We start from the raw sequence: 22,280 nt of genomic DNA, 5'->3' as shown, positions 1-22,280 counted from the left end.
GTCTTAGCGAGGCAGATAACGTATCTCGCAGGAAAGGAACTGCACTTCCAGACACGCTAAGTACCTGGCTCACTTAAAGAGCTGGTACTCAAACCTGGATGTGAACCTGGAGCCGTGCTTCCTACAAAAGGAAGGGGAAACCACGAAGATGGACTTTAAGAGTAAGCTCGCAAATATACTGGAGGTCATAACCAAAGCCTAAGTACGTGTGTGCGTGCGTGTGCATGCACATATGTACACACACATATATGTTTATATGTAATACAAGTTTTGGGGGTGTCACTTTTCATAATCTCCTCGGTTTATGGTTTTAAATTGAAATACAACACAGACTTTGAACAGTGCACAAATCATAAGCATACAGCTCCATGAATTTTCAAAAATTCGATACATCCAGGGAACCAGCGCCCTGTTTAAGAAACAGAACAGTACCAGCCCCGTCCGTGTCCTGTCCTTAAGTTTACTTTCTAAGGCAGCCTTTAGGATTAGAATCAAAGTCAGATGTCCATCAGAAGCAACAGTTAAACGATGTTCATTTTCCGACTCAAAGACCACAAAGAAAGAGGTTTTAAGGCTCAAGAGGTGCATTTTAAAAAATTATCTTTATTTAGGTTTCTGATTCAGCACATGTATCAAAGACTAATCAACATAAAGTAGATAAGACATTAATTGAAGTCTTACATCTCTCTAAACTCTGACCAAGAATGTCAAGATTGCCACTATTACCAGAACGCCAACCTAGTCAAGTTGTAAACAAGCTACCATGAAATACAGTGTGCACGGAGATGCAGAGGCAGACATGCTAGCACGGGGCTCTCCTCTCTTCCTTGGTGATGTCTTGCCGTTGGACAGTCCATTTTTGCTTTCCATGCGGAGTTCCAAATAGAGTCCAAAGGCTCAGGGTCAGCCTGATCAAAGCCTCTTCCGGAGGAATGCACTCTTACACTGCTGTGCCTGCAACTTTGTTTTTGCCAGGATGAAGTTCAGATCAAGATGTACACGACAATCTCGAGGACGGTGCAAACCGAGTCAAGAACTGAAGGTGAGCAGTAACCCGAGTGAAGGCATCAACGCACACCCACACGTGCTCACACGGCACCCACGCTGTCGTGAACACAGGATTCCTTGCACCGCCTCACGAGAGGCAACCAGGGCTCGGCCGTTTACCACGACTGCTGAGCATTCTGGAAAATGCTCCCCATAATTTCATGCTAACAGCTGTGTGTGTACGTTCAAAAAAGAAAGAAAGAAAGAGAGAGAGAGAGAGAGAAAGAAAGAAAGAAAGAAAGAAAGAGAAAGAAAGAAAGAAAGAAAGAAAGAGAAAGAAAGGGAGGGAGGAAGGAAGGAAGAAAGAAAGAAAAGAGAAAACAAGAAAAAGAAACCAGAAACGAAAACCTAGAAACCCCTTAATCTCTTACAATGGCTCTTGAGCAGGGAACTCGTGTAGCAGCGTCAATGGCTGGCTCTTGAATAAATTTGGAAATAAAAGGTTGTTTTACTCTGTATTTCTTTGGTAGTTACCACTACGAAGTTTTCAGTGTTGGTTACCTATAAGACAAGTACTAGACAGAAGATCAAGTTACACGGGAATGATTCTTCTGTACTTGTAAGATAAAAGCATTGCGCTCTCGAAGCACGAGTTACTACGCTTTTTCTTGCCTTATTGGGCATCCTCTATAAGCAAGGCTTCGTGCAGGAAAAGTCCATGTCTACCTAACAAAGGGCGATACATATTCTATTCCCCTACAATGGAACAGTTAACAAAAATTCACATTATCAATGATCTGTGATCAAATCAGTTAGAAGCCAATTACCAAGGGACAGCAGCCCTTGGTGCCAAAGCCAAATTCTGGTCACACATTCATCCCAGGGTTGTGGTCAGTATCTCAGGAGCTCAGAATTTAAACTCCTTTCCATTAACAAAGGAGCAAGTTAAATTAAATCTTAAATACTTCCACCATCTGCCAAAATTCTAGAACTCTGTCCAGAATGCCAGCATGCTTGATGAGAGAAAGCAGTTCAGAGCCCAGAGAGGTGTCAGGTATTAGAGAAGTCAATTTGGTTTTGTATAAAAGGCATGGTAATCTGGCAACGGATTAAGTATGCTAGTAGCAGCACAGTGGTAGCCAAGGGGCTCTGTCAGCAAGACAGGGAAACGAAGCTCCTGAAGCCGCTGGTGAGCCCGCCTGCCCACGGGCCAGCTCCCGATTTGACAAAGGCCTCCGGCAAATCGCTCCAGGGTGCTGTAGGACGCGTGGGCCACAGCAATGGCAGTTACCCCATTCAGCCCCCATGAGAAGCGCCCGCGGTAAGTCAGCCTCCCGTGGGTGAGGGGACTCTGGCCTCCATGCGCTTGGGGTCTGAATTTGATGGGCCCCTGGTGGCTAAACGATCACCAAGAACGGCCCTGGCAGGTGCACTGCCCGCGTGTGACGGGTGCCACCCGGGCTCAGAGACCGCTTGAGAAGGACCTGAAACAGCATAGATTCAAAAGAGTAGTGTTTGTTCTACCAGTTCTGAATGTCCGCAGGGAGAGGCAACTAGATTTATGTTGAAAAAGTGCTGTTTGAAGGAGCTGTGTTTTATTTTGAAATGAAGTGACGAGTCTAGGGGAACCGGCACTCCATTTCTGCAAAGTCTGAAAGTCAAGAACTTGTTTCTAAAAGGCATTTGTCAGGAATGGTTTGCTCACGCCAAGTGCTTTTTTATTTACCATATGGCAATGTTTTGACTTCTGTGCTTTCGGGAGGGAACTCCATTGACAGAGAAGCGGAGGGAAGCTCGTTATGTTATGGACTTTCTCGTTTGCACAAGCCGCTATCCAACAGCATTAAATTCTATCAGCTCGCGAAAGACTCTTGTAAACATAGACCATACTTCTCCTATGAGAAAAACCAAGAACTGTACCATGAAGGCAAAATGGGTTTGCCTCCTCTCAGAATTCCTCGGAATGGCAATGTACCACAAGGGGCAGCGGGCTATTGGTGAGATCCCCGGGTTTGCTATGACCCTGTCTGATTGAATTAAAAACCTACAGCCTCGGTAATTAAATGCCAAACTTTTCCCCCTTATTTGAGAACTGTATTATGATTATGTCTATTATATAGAGATTATAAATAAAATTTATATAGACCAATTGGGGAGTGAAGTTCAGTGATGGAAGCAGGAAAAGGTGAAAAATCCTATTGTTGCTTTTACTGTCAAGTTCTTAAAATGCTAGTCAAACACTATTTTCCAACAAGACTTGTTTCATTCTGTAATTCTTAAATACGCATTCGAAGGCAAAAATGGAAGTTTCTATACTGTACACTATTAAATATCTACAATGTCACGGTTCCTTATTGTTAGGAGTGTGTTCAATAAAGAGCTAGCTATTAGAGATGGGTGTCACAAAACATGGACTCTTAAAAATTACTGATAAATTAATTTTCAGTTCTCTGATTATATCCAACAGATACACATTCTCATCATAAAATATACATTCTCTAGTAAGTTCTTTTCGTCCACAGCATATATAAATATGCAAACACAGGTGGTAAAAATCACTTTACTACCAAAGTACAAAACAGTAACTGCTGAAAAGCAAAAATAAAGATGTTGCAAGTATTAAGAAAAGAGTGACTCGGTGTTCCACTTCCAAGTGAAACCAAACGATTTATTTGTGCTAAATGCATGGAAATAATGTATTCAGAGTATATCTGCTTGTACACAGCACTTGCTTATACCGGGCGACACAGGCGCTCGTCAAGCTAACGTGCTACTTTCTCCTCACCTCTTGTCTTTTCTGCCAAGCAATAAGGTATTCTGTGGCCGTTATGCCAAGATATTCCTATAATGTTCATTTCAAATAGTACTTTCTAATAATATTTTGCTCCTTTAAAATATTTGTTCAAACTCTATTTTAGGGGATCACGAAGAATGGAAAGGGGAAAATAGCTGTTTTTGTTACAATCACGTTGCCTTCTGCAGCAGAAATCAAAGAATGTGTCTAATCAGCCATCAAAACCACTGGTGGGCAGGACAACATTTATCCACTCGTGTTAGAGGGGGCGGTCTGGGTAGGTTAACACGACAGATAAGGAAAGAATCACACCTTAATATACAATAACTATCCATCCCACGTGTATGTGGGTAAGGTACAGCCATGTGATCCATTACTTTAGCCTGTTTCACAAGAGACATGGATGTTGACATATACTGAAAATAACCTATAAAAAGTGTATCTGTAGAAAGCTCTACTAAAGAGTATATAGTCTTGGGCACTGATGCATCTAACTTTCCATTCTACACCGAAAGCTAGATTTTCAAAGGTCTGAATTGTAGTGCTGAATTATGGGTATGTTTGGTAAACACCATTATAATGGGGGAGGCGGGGGGGGGGCGGGGAGTAACAGCTCAGTAATTTTCTGCAAATTCATGGAAAAAAAAATATAAAAAAGATATCCCTTTTTATTTTACAAACCTAAAAGCCAGGAAAATGAAGCTCTGGGGCCAAGCAAAAATTGCACACTGCTGCTGAATTACCAAATATCGAATAGCACATGTTCCAGCCAGGGAATGGACGTACGTGTAGATTCAAGTAAAACACTGATGGAAAAAGTCGTCTGTTTAGTGTTGTAGACCCACAACACTGGCTGCGTTTCCGACAAACACTTACAACACGATTAATGGTGAAGCCTAGATAACCTCAGTGCAAATAAGTCAGATCCAAAAATGCCAGGGAAGGAAGCCTTTGGCGTTGAGTAGACGGCTCCACTGTACGAGTCCCGACGGGAGCTGCAGACTAAGCACGTGCATTAAGGCTGGGAGGAGGGGTGCGCCGGATGCTGCGAAGGGGCGGGCTGCGCGGTGGCTGCCGAGGGGGCTGCAGGCTGCATGGGTGGTGGGGGTGGAGGCGGAGGGGGCTGGACCGGGGTCTGTGTGTTGGGAGACGGAGGTGGCGTGGGCCGTTTGAATTTGTCAGGACTGTTGCTTCTCCGTGGTGAAGGCCTCTGTAGAGAGGACAGAACAGAACGTCAGTCTGGGTCCAGACGGCTCATTTCTAACAGCCTGACAAGCGGGGGCTGGTGAAAAAGGGGAGCGACAAAGACAAAAAACTAGCAAGTTCCGGGGCGCCTAGGTGGCGCAGTCGTTAAGCCTCTGCCTTTGGCTCAGGGCGTGATCCCGGCGTTCCGGAATCGAGTCCCACATTGGGCTCCTCCGCTCGGAGCCTGCTTCTTCCTCTCCCACTCCCCTGCTGTGTTCCCTCTCTCGCTGGCTGTCTCTCTGTCAAATAAATACATCTTAAAAATAAATAAATAAATAAATAAATAAGAAACTAGCAAGTTCCTTGTCTATCCTACTGGTTTCTGAACGACTGATGAAAACGTAAACCAGGTGGCATTTGCACCTATACCCATGAAAAAGCTATGCAAAATTACTATGAAACTTGCATTGACCTAACTACTGGACTTGGGTCCTTCGATGGGACAGTCCTAGAATTAAAAAACAGCGGTCATCCTCCACTCTGATCTTTTCTGTCCCCTGTATGTCCCCAAGTTCCTTCTATCACTCAAGTAACTTGTCAACAGCCTGAAAGCCGCAGTCCAACCAGATGTTTCTTTGACATAAAGCCCATCAAACCAATAAAAACAGCTTCAGAACTACCTCCTGCTTTTGTAGAGTAAGAGTCTTCCTTTAAGGATTCCCTTATCGGAAATACCCTCACTTCTCTCCTATCCTCAAACCCCCATTAGCTACATTTCTAATTGTTCTAGTAATCAACTTAATGACCAGCTCTAAAGAAAAAACTCCCGAGTGAAGTCTGAACCAAACGCACTTAAGGCTCCTTCTAATTCCAGGAGAGAAAATTCTGAGTGAAACCAGAAATAAGGCTAATTTCAAGAAGAATACTGAGGATCAGTGAACTGTGAAGATGCAGACAATAAATATTTTAGACATTGCGGCAACCAGCACTGATTTGTTATGGCAAAGAGCTGGCCAGAGTTTAATTAAGGCACTGGCCAGGGTTCAAATTACATTTCACAAAGCATCATTTTTCACAGAAAGTGAAGCTGAAGTTTTGTCTCCTGGGAAGGATTTTAGTTTCCACACCAGGATTTGGTATCAAACTTCCGGTGGGAGGGAGAAGAAAGGTCAAGGTCTAAGGGCATCACCCCTGGTCTCCTGAGGAGGAGAAGCTGCTACCACCAACAGGAGTCAAGGGTGGCTTCCTCCCCTACGGATACTTACTGTGATGCCATGGGAGGCTCCCATGTGCTGCACATGCAGACCTGGGGAATTGTAGTAAGACATTCCGGCTCTAGTCAGTGAAGTTGGTGGCGTGAAACCAACTGTGTGACTTGCATATGATAGACCTGAAATACAACAAGAACAAGTATTACTGCAAACTCCATTGTGTGGTGTCCTCAACTATCTGGAAGACTTTAAAATGCAAAAGTTCTCAGTCATCAACAAAAATTAACACAGATGAGAAGAGTGCTGGGCTCATGAAATGGCCTCCTGGGTAAAAGGGGATATAAAAGTCAAGTCCTAGAAAGAACAGAGAGCCCAGAAATAGGTCCTCACATAAAAGATCAAATAATCTTCAACCAAGGTGCGAAGAGTACATAACGGGGAAAGGGCAGCCTCTTCAACAAATGGGACTGACAATCCACATGCTAAAGAATGAAACTGGACCCCTACCTTATACCATACACCAAAATCAACTCAAAATGGATTAAAGACTCAAACATAAGACCTACAACTATAAACTTAGAAGAAAACACAGAGGAAAAATTCATGACATTGGTCTTAGCATTGATTTCTCAGATGTGGCACCAAAATCACAGCCACAAAAGCAGAAAATAGACGAGTGGGACTATATCAAACTCAAAAGCTTCTATAGCTAGGGAAATAATCAACAGAAAGGTAACCCATGGAATATGAGAAAATATTTATAAACCATGTATCAGATAAGGGATTGGTATTCAAAATATATAAGGAACTCCTACAGTTCAATAACAAATAACCCAATTAAAAATGGGCAAAGGGCTTGAATAGACAGCTCTCCAAAGACATACAGTCAACAGGCACATGAAAAGATGCTCAACATCAGGCAACATTATCCACAACAGCCGAGATATATAAACCACCTAAATCAAACTCAACACCTAAAAAACAAAAAATCCAGTCAAGAAATGGTCAGAAGACATGAACACGTTTCCAAAGATACACAAATGGCCAAACAGACACATGAAAAAAAGCTCAAAATCACTCAGCATCAGGGAAATACAAATCAAAACTACAATGAGATACCACCTCACACAAGTCAGAATGGCTACAACTGACAACTCAGGAAACAACAGAAGTTAGCAAGGATGCAGAGAAAGGGGAACCCTCTTCAATTGTTGGTGGGAAATGCAAACTGGTGCAGCCAGTCTGGAAAACAGTATGGAGGTTCCTCAAAAAGTTAAAAATAGAGCTACTCTACGACCCAGCAATTGCAGTACTAGGTATTTACCCAAGAGATGCAAATGTGGTGATCTGAAGAGGCACATGCACCCCAATGTTTATAGCAGCAATGTCCACAATCGCCAAACTATGGAAAGAGCCCAGATGTCCATCGACAGATGAATGGATAAAGAAGATGTGGTACTTGTGTGTGTGTGTACACACACACACACACACACAGGAATATTACTAAGCCATCAAAAAGAACGAAATCTTGCCTTTTGCAACAACATGGATGGAACTAGAGGGTATTATGCTGAGTGAAATAAATCAGAGAATGACAAATACCAAATGATTTCACTCATGTAAAATTTAAGAAACAAAACAGATGAACATAAGGGAAGAGAAAGAAAAAGAAGATGAAAACAGGGAGACAAACCACAAGAGACTCTTAACTATAGGAAACAAACTGAGGGTTGCTGGAGGGGAGGTGGGTAGGGATAGGGTAATAGGCATTAAGGAGGGCGCTTGAAGTAATGAGCACAGTTCTTTAAGCTGTTAAGGATACTTTTCTTTTAGCTTCCATGGCTGAGACACGCAGCCACCAAGCCTACCTTTGTGTGTCTTGTCCCAGAATTTGTGCCCTCAACATCTAAAGTCAAGAGTTTATTTCATTTCTTGATTTGACTATCAAATACTGCTTTCTATTTGGCATGTTTCCATTCCAATTGTGGATGTTCCAATTGTGGGGTTCACATTTACAAAGCGGAGGTCTGGAGTAAAGTCTAAGTCTTTGGAAACTAAGTGGCCATGTTTGTTTTCACCACAAGGACCTCGTTCAGCTGAAGGAGAAAAGAAGAGGTTTTATTTAAACAGCTCTGAGGAATACAACCCTAATTCTGTTTCTTAGGAAAGTGATGAAATTTAAGAGAAAGGCTCTGAAAGTGGATCCTTATCCCAGAACAGAGAAGCTCAGAAGAAGAAGAAGAAGAAGAAGAAGAAGAAGAAGAAGAAGAAGAAGAAAGAAGAAGAAGAAGAAGAAGAAGAAGAAGAAGAAGAAGAAGAAGAAGAAGAAGAAGAAAGATGTAGCCTATTTTGTAGCATTACAAGGTTAATTACTGGTATGTTAAACACTAATCAAGAATCTCCAAAGACTCCCTATTGTCTACCTATACTGAAGAGAAAAAAATCTCTTCTCTAGCTTTGTAATAAGGTCTTTGCACTTGGCTCCAAACTATCTCTTAATATTGTAGGTCAGTGGTTCTCAACACAATATCAAAGCCCTCGCTCAGGCCCAAATCAAATGATATCAGAATCTATGGGAGCAGGGCCTCAGGGAAGCCACTGATAAGAACCACAGTGACCTTATCCCTCTTGCTTCTGACCACTACTGCTCAGTTCATACCCCTTTGCCTGGGGTGGCTTCTCTGTACTTTCCCCCTGTCAATCAGGACCTCAATCAGGCTCTGAAGAGGCAAACAGCCTAGACCCTAGAGCCAATGGCCAGATGAGCTCTAGTTCTGCCACTTGGCACTGAGTGACACTGGACTTCAGATCCATCAACTGTAAAATGAGATTACTGTAGTGGCCTCAAAAGGTTGCTGTGGGGATGAAATGAGTAAATATCACAAAGTTATTGAACTCAGAGAGTGCCTGGCCAACGATGGCCTCATTAAGCTTCAGCTCATGAAGCTCCTTTAAGGCCCATCTCAAAAGTCCTCTAAGCTGGTAGCTCTCTCTTCTTTGAATCTCTTTTCCTTAAACAATTTAGATTTTTTTCAATTATAACTTTTTATTTTGAAACCATTTACGACTCACATGAAGTTGCAAACACACTACAGGGTTCCCGTGGACCCTGCAGCCAGCCTCCACCAACGTTGTTCTCCCAGAAGCACAGCACAGCATCAACCCCGGGAGACTGACACAGGTCCCCTCCTAGTGACGAAGGCACAGACTGGAGTTGGACTTCATCCGTGTTTACTGCGCTCTTCCTGTGTGCACGTGTGTACGCAGCTCAAAGTAATCTAATCACATGCGTAGATTCGAGTAACTGTCATCAAAACCAGCTGCAAAACTGCTCCATCACCACAAAGAAACCCCCTCATGTCACTCCTTTCACTAGTTACACCTTCCCTCTCATCCTACGCCCACTGATCTGTTCTCTGTCACTGTAATGTCACTTTGAGAATGTTCTAGAAATGAAATCATACAGCATATAACCCTCCACAGAGTGGATGTCCTGCAGTTCAGCTACTTCACCTTCTGCATAAAATTCATTTTGCTTGGCCTTGTGAAGTTTCTTGTAAAGAGTTTCTCGTATTCCCGCCCCCCCCCCCACGCCCTCCTCCAGGCCCTGATGTTGATGATAAGCTCTTAGAGGCCAGAGACTGTGTCTTAGTACTTCTTGTTTTCACTTAAGTTCTAATCATCATGCGTCTGACCCTCTGGCCCACAAATACTATATAGGATGAGAATCCAAAAATACCTAGGTTGAAAATGCCAAACCCCAAACACCAGTCTACTAATAAATCAAACATTACGGCTTTTCAAAGCTATGGCTGTAATAAATTTCTCTTGCTCTCATATAGAAATGCATTAGCCAAAGTGAAAATGTAAGGCTTATTTCACTGTCCTCAAACTCAAGGCTGCAACTTTAAAAGATGATTAATTAAAAGCAATTCATGACAAAAATCACTAAACAAAATGGAGCAAGTATGAAAGCGTAAAATCTGTATGAAACCAGCCATCTAAAGGAACACTGCAGGACGGTGGGGAAAGGAGACACCTGAAAACACTGAAATATTACCACCACCTTGGGATAGAAGGATTCCAGATGACTCTATTTCTGCTTATACCCTCTGATTGCCCCCAAATTCTCTTTAGTATCTTTTTGCTAATGAAAAAAAAAAAAAAAATGTACAGCCACACTAAAGGCAGATAACTTTTCTTCTTTTTAAGATTATTTATTTTAGATTATAATTTTAAGATATTTTAGTTCTATAAGTTACTCCTAAGACCACTATTTTGCAAAAATTAAAAATTCCAAATGTAGACACAATTTCCTCTTTAAGTCTCCCTAATCCGGCTCAGTCCCCATCACTCCATCAGCACTGCTCTTGCAAGGTCGGCAGTATTTCCGTGCTGCCAGCTGCAACAACCGTTCTCCATTCCTCACTGTACCTGACCTTGGAGACCATCTGACAAAGCTGACCACTCTCTTCTTGGTGAAAGGCTTTGTCTTAACTTCAGTGAGACCCTATTCCAATTTTCCTTCTACTCCCCTCGTAGCTACTTCCCGATCTCCTTTGCCAGGTTTTCCTCCTCTACGTGACCTCCAAATATCACACTTGCTTCAGGATCAGACAGGAGGGCTTTTCTCTGCTCCCTTCATCTACAAGGACTAGGTGTCCTCTCACCTACTTCTGTGGCTTTCTTTAAAAATAAACTTTTAATTTTAGAATAGTGCTACATTTACAGAAAAGTGGCAAAAGTAATAGCTCCTACACGGTCCATGCTCAGATTCCTCTATTATTAACATCGTATGCTAGTATAATACATTTGTCGCAACTAATAAACTGAGGAGCACTGGGGGGCTCAGTCGGTTAAGGGTCTGCCTTGGGGTCAGGTCATGATCCCAGTGTCCTGGGATCGAGCCCCATGTCGGGCTTCTTGCTTGGCAGGGAACCTGCTTCTCCCTCTCCCTCTGCCTGTTGCTCCCTCTGCTTATGCTCTCTCTCTCTGTCAAATACATAAATAAAATCTTAAACAACTAATAAACTGATACTGATACATTATTATTAACTCAAGTCCAAACTTTTCTGGATTCCCTGGAGTTTTACCTAATGTCCCTTTTTTGTTCCAGGATCCCATTTGAATGCCACTTAATATTTAATTGTCAGGTGTCCTTAGGCACCTCTTGGCTGAGGCAGCTCCCCAATTTTCCTTGTTTTTGATGAGCTTGTCACATTTGGGGTCTATCGATCAGGTATTCTGCAGACAGACTATCCCTCAGTTGGCATCTGACATTTTCCACATGGTTAGACTGGGGTTATGGGTTTTTCGGAAGAAGTTCCACAGAGGACAAGTACCATGTTCATCATATCGAGGGTACGTGCTACTGACATGGCTCCCCACTGTCGACGTGGACCCTGATGGCCCGGCTGAGGCCATGTTTGTCAACTTTCTCCATTGCAGTTACTCTTTTTTTTGCCTTTTCCACACTTATTCTTTGGAAGGAAGACCCTATGTACGCCCACATTTAAAGAGTGAAGAGTTATTTCTACTTCCTTGAGAGCAGAATATCCACTAAGTTATCTGGAATTCTTTCAAAGGACAGATCTGTCTCTTCTCCCTTGTTTATTTATTCCGTCACTTATCTATATTAGTAGGAACTCCTGGATATTTATGTTTGGGTTGTAATCTAATAGGACATTATTCTTCTGTTGCTCACATTACTCCAGCTTTGGCCTTTGGGAGCTCTTTCGGTTGGCCCCTGTGTCTCTTTCCCATACCTTCATCTTGCTGTTTTCTGAGCACCTCCTTACTTTGCAGCATTACCAGATTTTCCAGGTTCATCCTGTACATTCCCTGCTCCAAGCCCTAGAAACATCCATTTCTCCAAGGAGTTCCCAGTTCTTTTCACTGGAGAACAGAATGAGAAACCAAGATCTGGGCAGTGGGTATGCTTGTTGCTAGTGAGACCCGTTTTCAAGCTTCGTTATTGCCCATCTGAGATTCAGGCACGCCAAAATATGCTAGCTGGGAGCGTCTTGATGTTAGGCGGCTTAAAGTAATGGACAACCTGAAAGATAACCGTTGACCAGTAATATTCTCCCCATATGTAATCCACATATATAAGTCCATACACTATTAAGAGAGGATCTTTGATAAGTTCTAGGAAATATATCTTTCAATCAAACTGAACGAGAACTTAAAGTATTTCAACAACTTGATGAAATGCAACACTGCCAATGTTAATCAGAAATGGTAAGGGAAGAAATGCACCAAAATGATTAAAATGGAAATGAAAACTATATATATATAAGCAACATAATCCCACTAAGAAAATGATCATATATTCTTAATACTGAGTACCACAACTTCTTCCAATAAAAACTAAATTGAAAAGCAAATTTGAAAATTCAGGTTTTGCTGATGTACTATGTATAGGACTGCGAGGGACTAGATTAGGAGTAATTCTGCTGCCAAATAGGAGATAAAATCTACTTCGATATTATAGAACTTAAAATAAGACACAAATGTTCTTCCCACTCAGGCTGGCTGAAAGAAAAAAAAAAATTCTAGGTGTTACTTATTACTTAGTTTAAGGAAAAGCAAATGGCTCGTCTATACAGGCAAGTCCCCGATACAGGGACGGGTGCAGTGCGAGCCCAAATTATGTACACAGAGTAAGATCTTCCTGTAGAATATGTTACAAATAGAAGTTAATATTCCCAACCAAGGTCCGACTTTTGCTTTTTCCTTCAATGACCACAACATTAGACTTAATGAATTGGAAAATACATGCCTCTAAGGATTGCTTTAGGTTTAAATAAATCAAACAGAAGGCTAAATTATACTGAATATGAATCAGCATCACCATCAACTATAAAAGCCACCCTCCATATTGCTTCTTCCTAATGCATGCCTTCCTTTTACGTCAATAAATCAGAAGGCAAACAAGACCTTTATCCTGGTAATGAAACCCAAGTGCTACTTGGGGGAAACTGAGAGGCAGCAAGGAAGGAGAGCTTTCGGAGAGATTTAAAGGCCACCAGAGACCAGGAGACATAGACTCCAGAGCATCCTTGGGGCAAGAACAAGGGGAGATGGTCATGTACTAATCCAGGACACGAAGCCCTTTTGTTTGCAAACAGCTCCTCTCTGCCCTGCCCAAACTGGACAGAAGTTGCCACGGTTTGTGCTGGATTGTCTTTTGATTTCTCCTCTTAAAAAAAAAAGAAAGAAAGAAAGGGAAGAAAGGGAGAAAAGAAAGAAAAGAAAGAAAGATAGATCACAGCAGCAAAGCACCGGGCAGGAGCCTAACCTCAGTGGGTCTGCGGCACCGTGCACTGCCGCAGCATTTCCCCTCGACCACCTGAAGGGCATTCCTCACTGTCCACGGTTACAACAGACAAGAGAGAGGGCCCCTAACAAGCAGCTGTTCTACTCTCCAAACCCACAAAGCCTTTCCTGCCGCCACCCTTCCAAGCAGGTACCTCACTTTATTCTGCTGTGAAACTCCACCCCTCACCCCCCAAACCCCCCCCCCACTCTTTCTCCCCAGCTCTGTGTAAAATCTGTTTACCAGCAAGCACAAGAAACTCAGACTTGTCCCTTTAGTCACAAGATTCGATCCTTTGGCTTGCTACCTTTTCTTTCCTCCCTCCACTCCGCGGGCCAGTCCCCCGCCCCTGCTTCCTCTTTCTTCCTTGCTGGATCATTTACTTGCCCTCCTGGCCTGAAAGCCCCACGCTGTGCTGGTTCTGAGCCAGAGACCCTGGGGGGGAGGGAGTTTTCGGGTCAGAATAAGACAAGCACGCCTTTGAGGGAAAGGCTTCTGAGGAGCAAAGCCAGATGCAGGAGCAAAGCCAAAAGCAAGGCCAGTTTCTTCTTGCAGGGCCTGCCTACTAGGGCCCAGCCCTGCTCACCCGTCACCGGGAATCTCAGAAGGCGGCTTGTGCTCCAAAAACACAGGCGTGGGAAGCAAGACCCGTCCTGCCTCGCCACTTCCTGGACCTGTGCCCAAGAGCCCCTGAACTTCTGAATCACTGCTTCCTCAATGTTATAACATGGGGAAAATGATGCCTACATTAATTATTCTGAGGGTAAAAATGCAATGATGTATGTAGAACATCGTAATAGAACCCACAGAGGATGTGTTACGATCCATCTGAGACATCTGTCCAAGGCTTGGTCAATCAGCTGGCATTTAAAATCAGCGAAAGACAGTCTTTAGAGTTAAATTCCTTTCAACAACAAAAAATTAAAAAACACCAGCTGGCACTGTAACATTTGTGCTTAAAAATTTCAGGCTAAAACTCAGTCTTGATAGTGATTTGTTTTTGATGTTTCTGAAAAACACATGACTGTTCTCCCTCTGTTTACAAGATCTTTATATGCTAGAAGGGAACATCTTTGGGGCTGCCTATTAAATGTACCAGGAATCATTCACAGAAGCAACTGAGAACGTGTACTCACCCGGTGATATAGGCCTGCTTGAACTTGGAGAAGGTGTGTAAGGGATCGGGCTGGACACAGTGCGAGGTCTTAATCCTTGTGCAGACATCTCGTTAAAATACCTAAGAGGAGGGGGGTAGAAAGTATCAGAACTACGTGTGTTTCAATAGTTCTTAAGAGAGCTCCTATGACATAATGTTTGGGGTTCATATCTTGAGGTCAAACTCTGGGATATTTAGAGCACAATGCTACAGCTAGGAGAAATGTATAAAGCAGACTCAGGGGTCACAAGACTCCACTGCTTGGCAAGCCCCTCTCCCTAGGGGTACAGGTTAGGGAAATCTGGAATGTCCTAGCTCCAGGAGGAGGCCTACTAACAGAGCTGTGTCATACAACAGAGAGGGCTGGGCTTTTCTTCATCATACAACAGCTATGTAGAAATCTACCTCCACTGTCCCAAGGGTTATACACATACATATTTTGATGGCTGCATTTAAATTGTTATTTGAAACTCAAACCCAATCAAGCCCTTTAAGATTTATATCATCAAATTAAAGCTTAAAGGTAATGGAAAAAATACATTAATTAAAAATAAATTAAAAAATAAAATTAAAGCGTAAAGGTAACGGTATTTCCCGTGAACTGGAGGTCAATCATTTACAAGTAAGCCTGGCTTAACAACAGCCACACACTACAGCATAGCAAAAGACCAGCACCCACACCTACTGCGGTCCCACCTGGCCACACCACGCCGGCTGGGACTTCTTCCTGAACGTGGAAGTCACATCAGACCTGAGGAGACTCAGGTCTGATCATCAGGAATGTCAGCCTTTACTCTGTGAACAAGCACAGAATGCTGACAAGGAGAAATCTCTGCTTGAGAGACTTCACAGGCCTCGCAGCCAAAGGAAGGAACAGCCGCGTGTGAAGGCCCCTCTATCCCAGGGAAGACCTCGGCCCTGACTATCCAACAGTTTGCGAGAAGAACGTTAACACAGCCGTTTCTGTGCTGGGTCACTGGGCTCAAAGAAGACCAGGCTCCCAAATCTGCCAGGCAGCTGTCAAGGAGACACCCACGGCTAACGCTGCCTGCCCTCGAGAGCAGCCCCCACGGCAGCACCAGGGCCTCACTCTACCCTACAGGACCGCGAGGCCGCGAAAACCGCCTCTTGCTCTTTAAGGAATAAACACACTTCTAGACATCTTAAGTTTCCCATGATTTTGTTTCTCCCAAATGTGACGTCATCATTCCTAACAGGGAGAGAAGTCTTTGTTGGGCAGCAGTACCCTAGCTGGGATAATGTGACCTACGAAAGATAAGGCAAATCTGGAATAAACACCAGTTCTGGAAAAAAATGTATATACATATTTATCTAGAAGGCTGAAGTAGCTTCAGCATTTACCATGGTTGGAAGATCCTGTCCCTCAGAGTGTGTCCTACTCAAAATCAAGGACAGGGCACGGTATAGTGTTAATCACTGGTCTGCTCCGTGTCTTAAGGTAGTTAATAAAATAGTTATTTGGTATTCTAGCTGATGTTTTTAGTCAAATGGCTTTCAGAGGCCAAGGATTTCAGAGAGATGGGAACACTGTCGGAAAGAAATCAGTGAAATTCAAGGTAAGGATCATAGTTTTATGATATAAACTTTTAAGAATAATCTTTATTCTTTTCAATGAGAAAGCATATACACAGATCTAAATATGACACCCCATTATTCTGTTTTTGTAAGTTTTTTATTACAAAAATATAGACCTTAAAATGGTATTACCACTGTCTATGGCAAATTGATAAAAGTTTTGTTAATAAGCCTCGGGATCTATCCAGTTACAGAAAGAGAAAGGAAGTGATTCTGATGTGTTTTGGTGACGGCAGTCAATATGATTCATCACGGTCATGAGCAGACCCTGGACTCAGACACTGACTGCCCAGTCCCGCTGGAGGGGACGCTCAGGGAAGCTCGGTCTCACCGCTCAGACTCCGACACCAAGACATAAGGCCAAGACAACCCTGATCCGGAACAGAGAATTTCCCTTGCAGAAACGATCTGGTTCAGAGAAAGCCCAATTTCCCCAATGCTTGGTTTCTCTGCTGACTGAACGATTTTTTCAAATTGGATTTGCTGCTTATCCTAACAATCCCCTCACTCCCAAGTACGGGGCTGGCGGGGGAGCGGGGGAGACTGTGGACGAGAGAAATGCTGGGGCCGTTTCCTCTCGTTAACCGTAGATGACCCTCGTATTTCAGCTCGTTTCTCGGTCGGACAACGAGGGGGTTTGACAGATGCTTGAGCAGATAAATGGGATGCTCTGGTTTTAGTTTTTTAAGTAGCTACAATAAGACCCAGACGTTTCCAAGCTGCTACGGCAAGGCCTGTGCCTCCCACACCCTCCCCCCGCTCCAGGCACACGTGGGCTTCCTCAGGCGCAGGAAGCTTGCCCACCCACATCTAGGACGTAGGACGCTCCCACACTTAAAACAGACACAGTGCAGGACGAGACAAACGCAACCACCAGGCAAACTCTCCACACGTAACCCTCCATCTCGCTCGACCACTAATTATGGAAAGGCAACTTCTTCCCGGTCTCTTTGCGCTTCGGGAAAACGGCCTGCCTCCTCCTTTCCGCCCATGCTCAGCACCGACTGCCGCGCGGGGGTGCTCGCCATCACCCCGCCGAGCGCCGGCGCCGCGTCCTTCCACATCTCACCGATGTGAAGGGAGGCCTCTTGGAGCCCGGCCGCGTTTGGCTCTCACGAGGCCCCCAAGCCGCGCACACACCTTTCGTCGTCCATTTCCAGGCTGGACTCGCTCTCGGACAGCTGCCGACACAGGGCTTCCCTTCTCTCCATCTCTCGCTGCAGCTTTCGCTGCAGCCGCAGGTTCTCCTCCCGCATGTGGCGCTCCTCCTCCAGGTACTGCGCCATTTTCTCCGAATCTGAAAGGCCGGAACGCTCAGTTAAACCATGCTTCGTGCAACCGTGCTCGAATCCGAGCTCCGACTGCCGCCTGGCTCCTGCGCCCCAAAGACTGTGGTCCTCCCACACGCGAGGAGACCTGGATTTAGAGGTTACCCCACGTACCCGTCTACCAACGACCTGCATTTACAAACAAATACAACAAGCGGCATTGCACTGGGACGTTAGGTACCTTCGCTCCCACTGAGGCACCTTCTAAAGTGACGCATGCGTCAGAGGAAATGCTGGGGTCGCAGCCCCCGGAGCCCGCCTCGCTGCTGGAGCTGCAGGGGGGGGGCCCAGCCAGGGAGTCGGTTCAGCCCCGGGCTGCCCTCACACCAGCGCGGCCCAGCGTGCTAGAACGCACCCCGTGAGTTAGCGTTCCGTTTGTAAAAATGGAAACTGAGGCCGTAAACAACTGGAGGTGAGTATGTCCGGTCCAACTTCTGGTGTGTCTGGGAGACTCGAGCTCCCTGACTCAGGCACAGCCTCTCTCTGAGTCAGACGGCAGGTAAAGACCCGTACGCGGCTGGGCTCCAGGGATGGAGTCTTGCTCGTGACAACACCTGCTCCTCAGAAGCGGCCCCACATGACGAGGCCTCTGGCACAGCACTGGTTTCCTGGGCCAGCGCTGACTAGCCTCAGGGAGAGACGCTGGAACCAGCTGAGCCCAGCACATTCGCTCTACGGGAATCTGAAATGTGGGACTGACATCTTCATGAGGCTCTAGAATCTCCCTGTGCCCAGTTCCCTGGAGCTTTCACAACTCTTGCCCTTCTGAGGGGACTCTGTGCAGGACTGTGGGGTACCTTCTGGCACCATTCCAGTGACTGGTAAAACTTGCTCCCGCCCGGCCCCTTTGCTGGTTTACCTCTGACAGAATATGTGAAGTCACCAAGATAATATTTATATAAAATTCAGTATCTGCCCATCTTCTTTCTTCCTTCCTTTCCCCCCCCTTCTCAGCCAATGAACTTGGGAAAAGTAAACCCTCCATCTACTTCTCTTTTCTGAAAAATAGCTATAAGTGGTCACGATCATGTTTAAAAGAGAGTCCTACGGGTTACTGCTCCGTATTATTAGCCCACTCCAAATTCTTTTAAGAAGGAAGGAAGGAGTAGAATTCCACACCGATCACTTCTTTCCCACAGAGTGACCCTAGTTCAACTCCTAAATCCACCCAATTAGTTTCAGTTTTAAGCACCTCTACGAAGGTCTAGTGTTTTAGCAAATAATGACTTTTGATAGGTATTCAATGATTTCCAAGACAGCATCATCACAGAATATATAAAATCTCCTGAATACCCTTATTTTAGAAATTCAAATAAAAATACCAAAAAACACTGTTATGAAACACTATTATGTGTACCAAACACTAAATCCCTCAGTTGTTTTCAATATAACCAGAAACCCTGCTGTCTAATCCAGATGCAAAAATCTCTTTAATTGAAGGCATGCTGGGAAAATATTTACAAAGCGCACTTTTAATATAAACGATTTAAATTATTTCATCCCAAATATGCAAGCCTGCAGAATTTTTCACTAGCTCTACAGGAAGCATTACATTGGCCCCTTGGAGTATTATTGTTTCTAGAACAAGAGGGGTGGCTATTGGAGCAAGCTGCCTTTCTTTTCCAGAAATAGGAAAGCTTCAGAGAACTATGGATTTCTGAGGCTTCAACAACAATCATTTAAGAGAAAACACTGTCTTTCAGATGCAATCCTTTAGCTTCTGGGGAATCAGCAGGGGAATCCTTAAACAATAATCTATACACAAGAACATGAGTCAGCAGGCGTGATGGCTGGAGGGCTTTCCTGGCATCTGGGCAGTTAACCCAGAAGCTAGAGGACAGAGAAGGCACCAGGCCCAACACCTCTGGGTGTCACAGACCAGCCTCAGATGGCTGACACGGCGGTATTGCTTGGGTGCCCTCTGCTGGCACATCACCACACTTGATTTCAAGACTGGATGTACTCCCATGAGCACCCTGCCACCTTCTCTCACACAGAGCTCCCTAAGACTTAGGATGCTTCCACCTTTTTCATGACACATCCCCAAAGGCAAGAGAAACAAAAGATAAAATGAATTTATGGGACTTCATCAAGATTAAAAGTTTCTGCACAGCCAAGGAAACAGTCAGAAAAACTAAGAGGCAGCCCACGGAATGGGAGAATATATTTGCAAATGACACTACAGATAAAGGACTGGTATCCAAGATCTACAAAGAACTTCTCAAACTCAATACACGAGAAACAAATAAACAAATCAAAAAATGGGCAGAAGATATGAACAGACACTTTTCCAATGAAGACATACAAATGGCTAACAGACACATGAAAAAATGTTCAAAATCATTAGCCATCAAGGAAATTCAAATCAAAACCACACTGAGATACCACCTTACGCCAGTTAGAATGGCAAAAATAGACAAGGCAAGAAACAACAATTGTTGGAGAGGATGTGGAGAAAGGGGATCCCTCCTACATTGTTGGTGGGAATGCAAGTTGGTACAGCCACTCTGGAAAACAGTGTGGAGGTCCCTTAAAAAGTTAAAAATTGAGCTACCCTATGATCCAGCCATTGCACTACTGGGTATTTACCCCAAAGATACAGACGTAGTGAAGAGAAGGGCCATATGCACCCCAATGTTCATAGCAGCAATGTCCACAATAGCTAAATCGTGGAAGGAGCCGAGATGCCCTTCAACAGATGACTGGATTAAGAAGTTGTGGTCCATATATACAATGGAATATTACTCAGCTATCAGAAAGAACGAGTTCTCAACATTTGCTACAACATGGACAGCACTGGAGGAGATAATGCTAAGTGAAATAAGTCAAGCAGAGAAAGACAACTATCATATGATTTCTCTCATCTATGGAACATAAGAACTAGGATGATCGGTAGGGGAAGAAAGGGATAAAGAAAGGGGGGTAATCAGAAAGGGGAATGAAACATGAGAGACTATGGACTATGAGAAACAAACTGAGGACTTCAGAGGGGAGGGGGGTGGGGGAATGGGATAGACCGGTGATGGGTAGTAAGGAGGGCACGTATTGCATGGTGCACTGGGTGTTATACACAACTAATGAATCATCGAGCCTTACATCGGAAACCGGGGATGTACTGTATGGTGACTAACATAATATAATAAAAAATCATTTAAAAAAAAAAAAAAAACTTAGGATGCTTCCGCCATCTTCAGCCATCTTGGAACACTTGGTCAAAGACGGCATCAACAGAGGGTGACTGCCAGACAGACTCCAAACAGGTAGGTCTCATATGATCCAAAGGTGGCCTGTACATTTTACATCCCAAGTTTACGGTTAGAAAACGCTGGTGCCCAGACCCCACCCCAAACAGATCAGAATCCCGTGGACGAAGCCTCTCCACTGGTATACTGAACAGTCCCCAAGGGATTCTTATGTTCATTCCCAAGCTGAGACCTACTGGGAGACGGGTTCAAGTTCTGATACAGACAGACCTGGAGGGTGAGGAGCCAAATATCCAGCAGCAGCCCAGGGAGGGCGGCTACCTGACCTCAGCTGGGGGCCACGTGCTCCTCCTTCCATGCAGCTTTCTCTGCCCTCACAAAATTGCAATGGCACTCAAGGATGCCTCTGTTTGCATCTGTAGTCCCTTCAAAGACCAAATAGTGCCACAGGAAGAAAGTAAAGGGAATGAAAAAGACTTCCTCAATTTCTTCTGAAGATTTTGTCTGCGGCACGAGAAAGAAAACTATAAGCTGATGGCACTAAAAGGAGTTCAGAAAGGCGTGACAAGACCTCTGTCTGTCCAGCACACCAAAAACCCCAAAAATATCCTATAATATCTAGTATTTGAGAACTCACTGATTTGCTTTCATAAAACATATGTCATGGTTCTCAACCCAAGGTACACATCAAAATTCCTTGTATTAAAAAACAAAAACAAAAACGGAGGACCGGTTTCTCCTCCTAGAGTTAGCCCAGAAACCATATGAGATTAGACAGAATAATGGACCCTCAAAGATGTCCACATCCTAATCCCTGAGGCCTGTGACATTGTTACCTCACTCGGCAAAAGGGGCTTTGCAGATTAAGTTAAGGACCTTGAGATGGGAATTTATCCTGGGTTATCTGGCTGGACAAATGTCACTGCAGGGTCTCCTAAGAAGGAGGCAGGGGGTCAGAGCGAAAAGATGCCCCCGTGGATGCAGGCAGGAGTGCTGCCAAAGCAGGGAAGGGGCTATGAGCCAAAACACGCAGGCAGCCTCTACACGCTGGAAAAAGCAAGGAAACAGTCTCCCTTAGAGCCTCTTACAAGAACCCAGCCCTGCTGACACCTTGATTTCAGCCCATTGAGACCTATTTTGGACCGCAGACCTCCAGAACTATAATACATCTGTGTTGCTTTAAGCAACTAAGGTTGCTGTCATTTGTTACAGGAACAAGAGGAAACTAACACTATTTCTTCCAGGTTCCAAGGATTCCTGAGTCACCAACCCAGATGCACTACTGGATTAGAACTTGCAATGAACTTTAGAGAAGAAAACATAAACGTAAGAATCACCAAAACTTTAAACGCACATTCACTGGACTCCGTCAATCCACTTCTGGAGTTTATCCTGAAGGTGTTCAGGCGTCAAATGTGGGGACACAGATGTTCACTGTGATCGCAGCAGGACAACCACAACAGGTCCGTAGGTATGGGACTAGTTAAATAAATTATGATGTA

At 44.3% G+C, this 22,280-nt stretch overlaps 1 protein-coding gene across 1 annotated transcript in view; it reads right to left on the bottom strand.

Moving 5' to 3' along the window:
* Window positions 1-583: 583 nt before the first annotated feature.
* The window catches only part of CCDC6 (coiled-coil domain containing 6), a 109,047-nt gene continuing 87,350 nt past the window's right edge, over window positions 584-22,280 (bottom strand). The window contains exons 6-9 of the mRNA XM_045783597.2: window positions 17,388-17,544; window positions 14,632-14,732; window positions 6,232-6,356; window positions 584-4,991 (exon numbers count right to left, since the gene is read on the bottom strand). Of these exons, the coding sequence (XP_045639553.2) occupies window positions 4,797-4,991; window positions 6,232-6,356; window positions 14,632-14,732; window positions 17,388-17,544 (578 nt within the window). The 3' untranslated portion in view covers window positions 584-4,796. The remainder of the gene's footprint in view (window positions 4,992-6,231; window positions 6,357-14,631; window positions 14,733-17,387; window positions 17,545-22,280) is intronic.

This window comes from Ursus americanus, chromosome 6, assembly GCF_024610735.1.
Source record: "Ursus americanus isolate L20-20 chromosome 6, mUrsAme1.1.p, whole genome shotgun sequence".
Taxonomy (NCBI): domain Eukaryota; kingdom Metazoa; phylum Chordata; class Mammalia; order Carnivora; family Ursidae; genus Ursus; species Ursus americanus.
The sequence above is the reverse complement of the archived record's forward strand: the minus strand, read 5'-3'. Positions and strand labels throughout refer to the sequence as shown.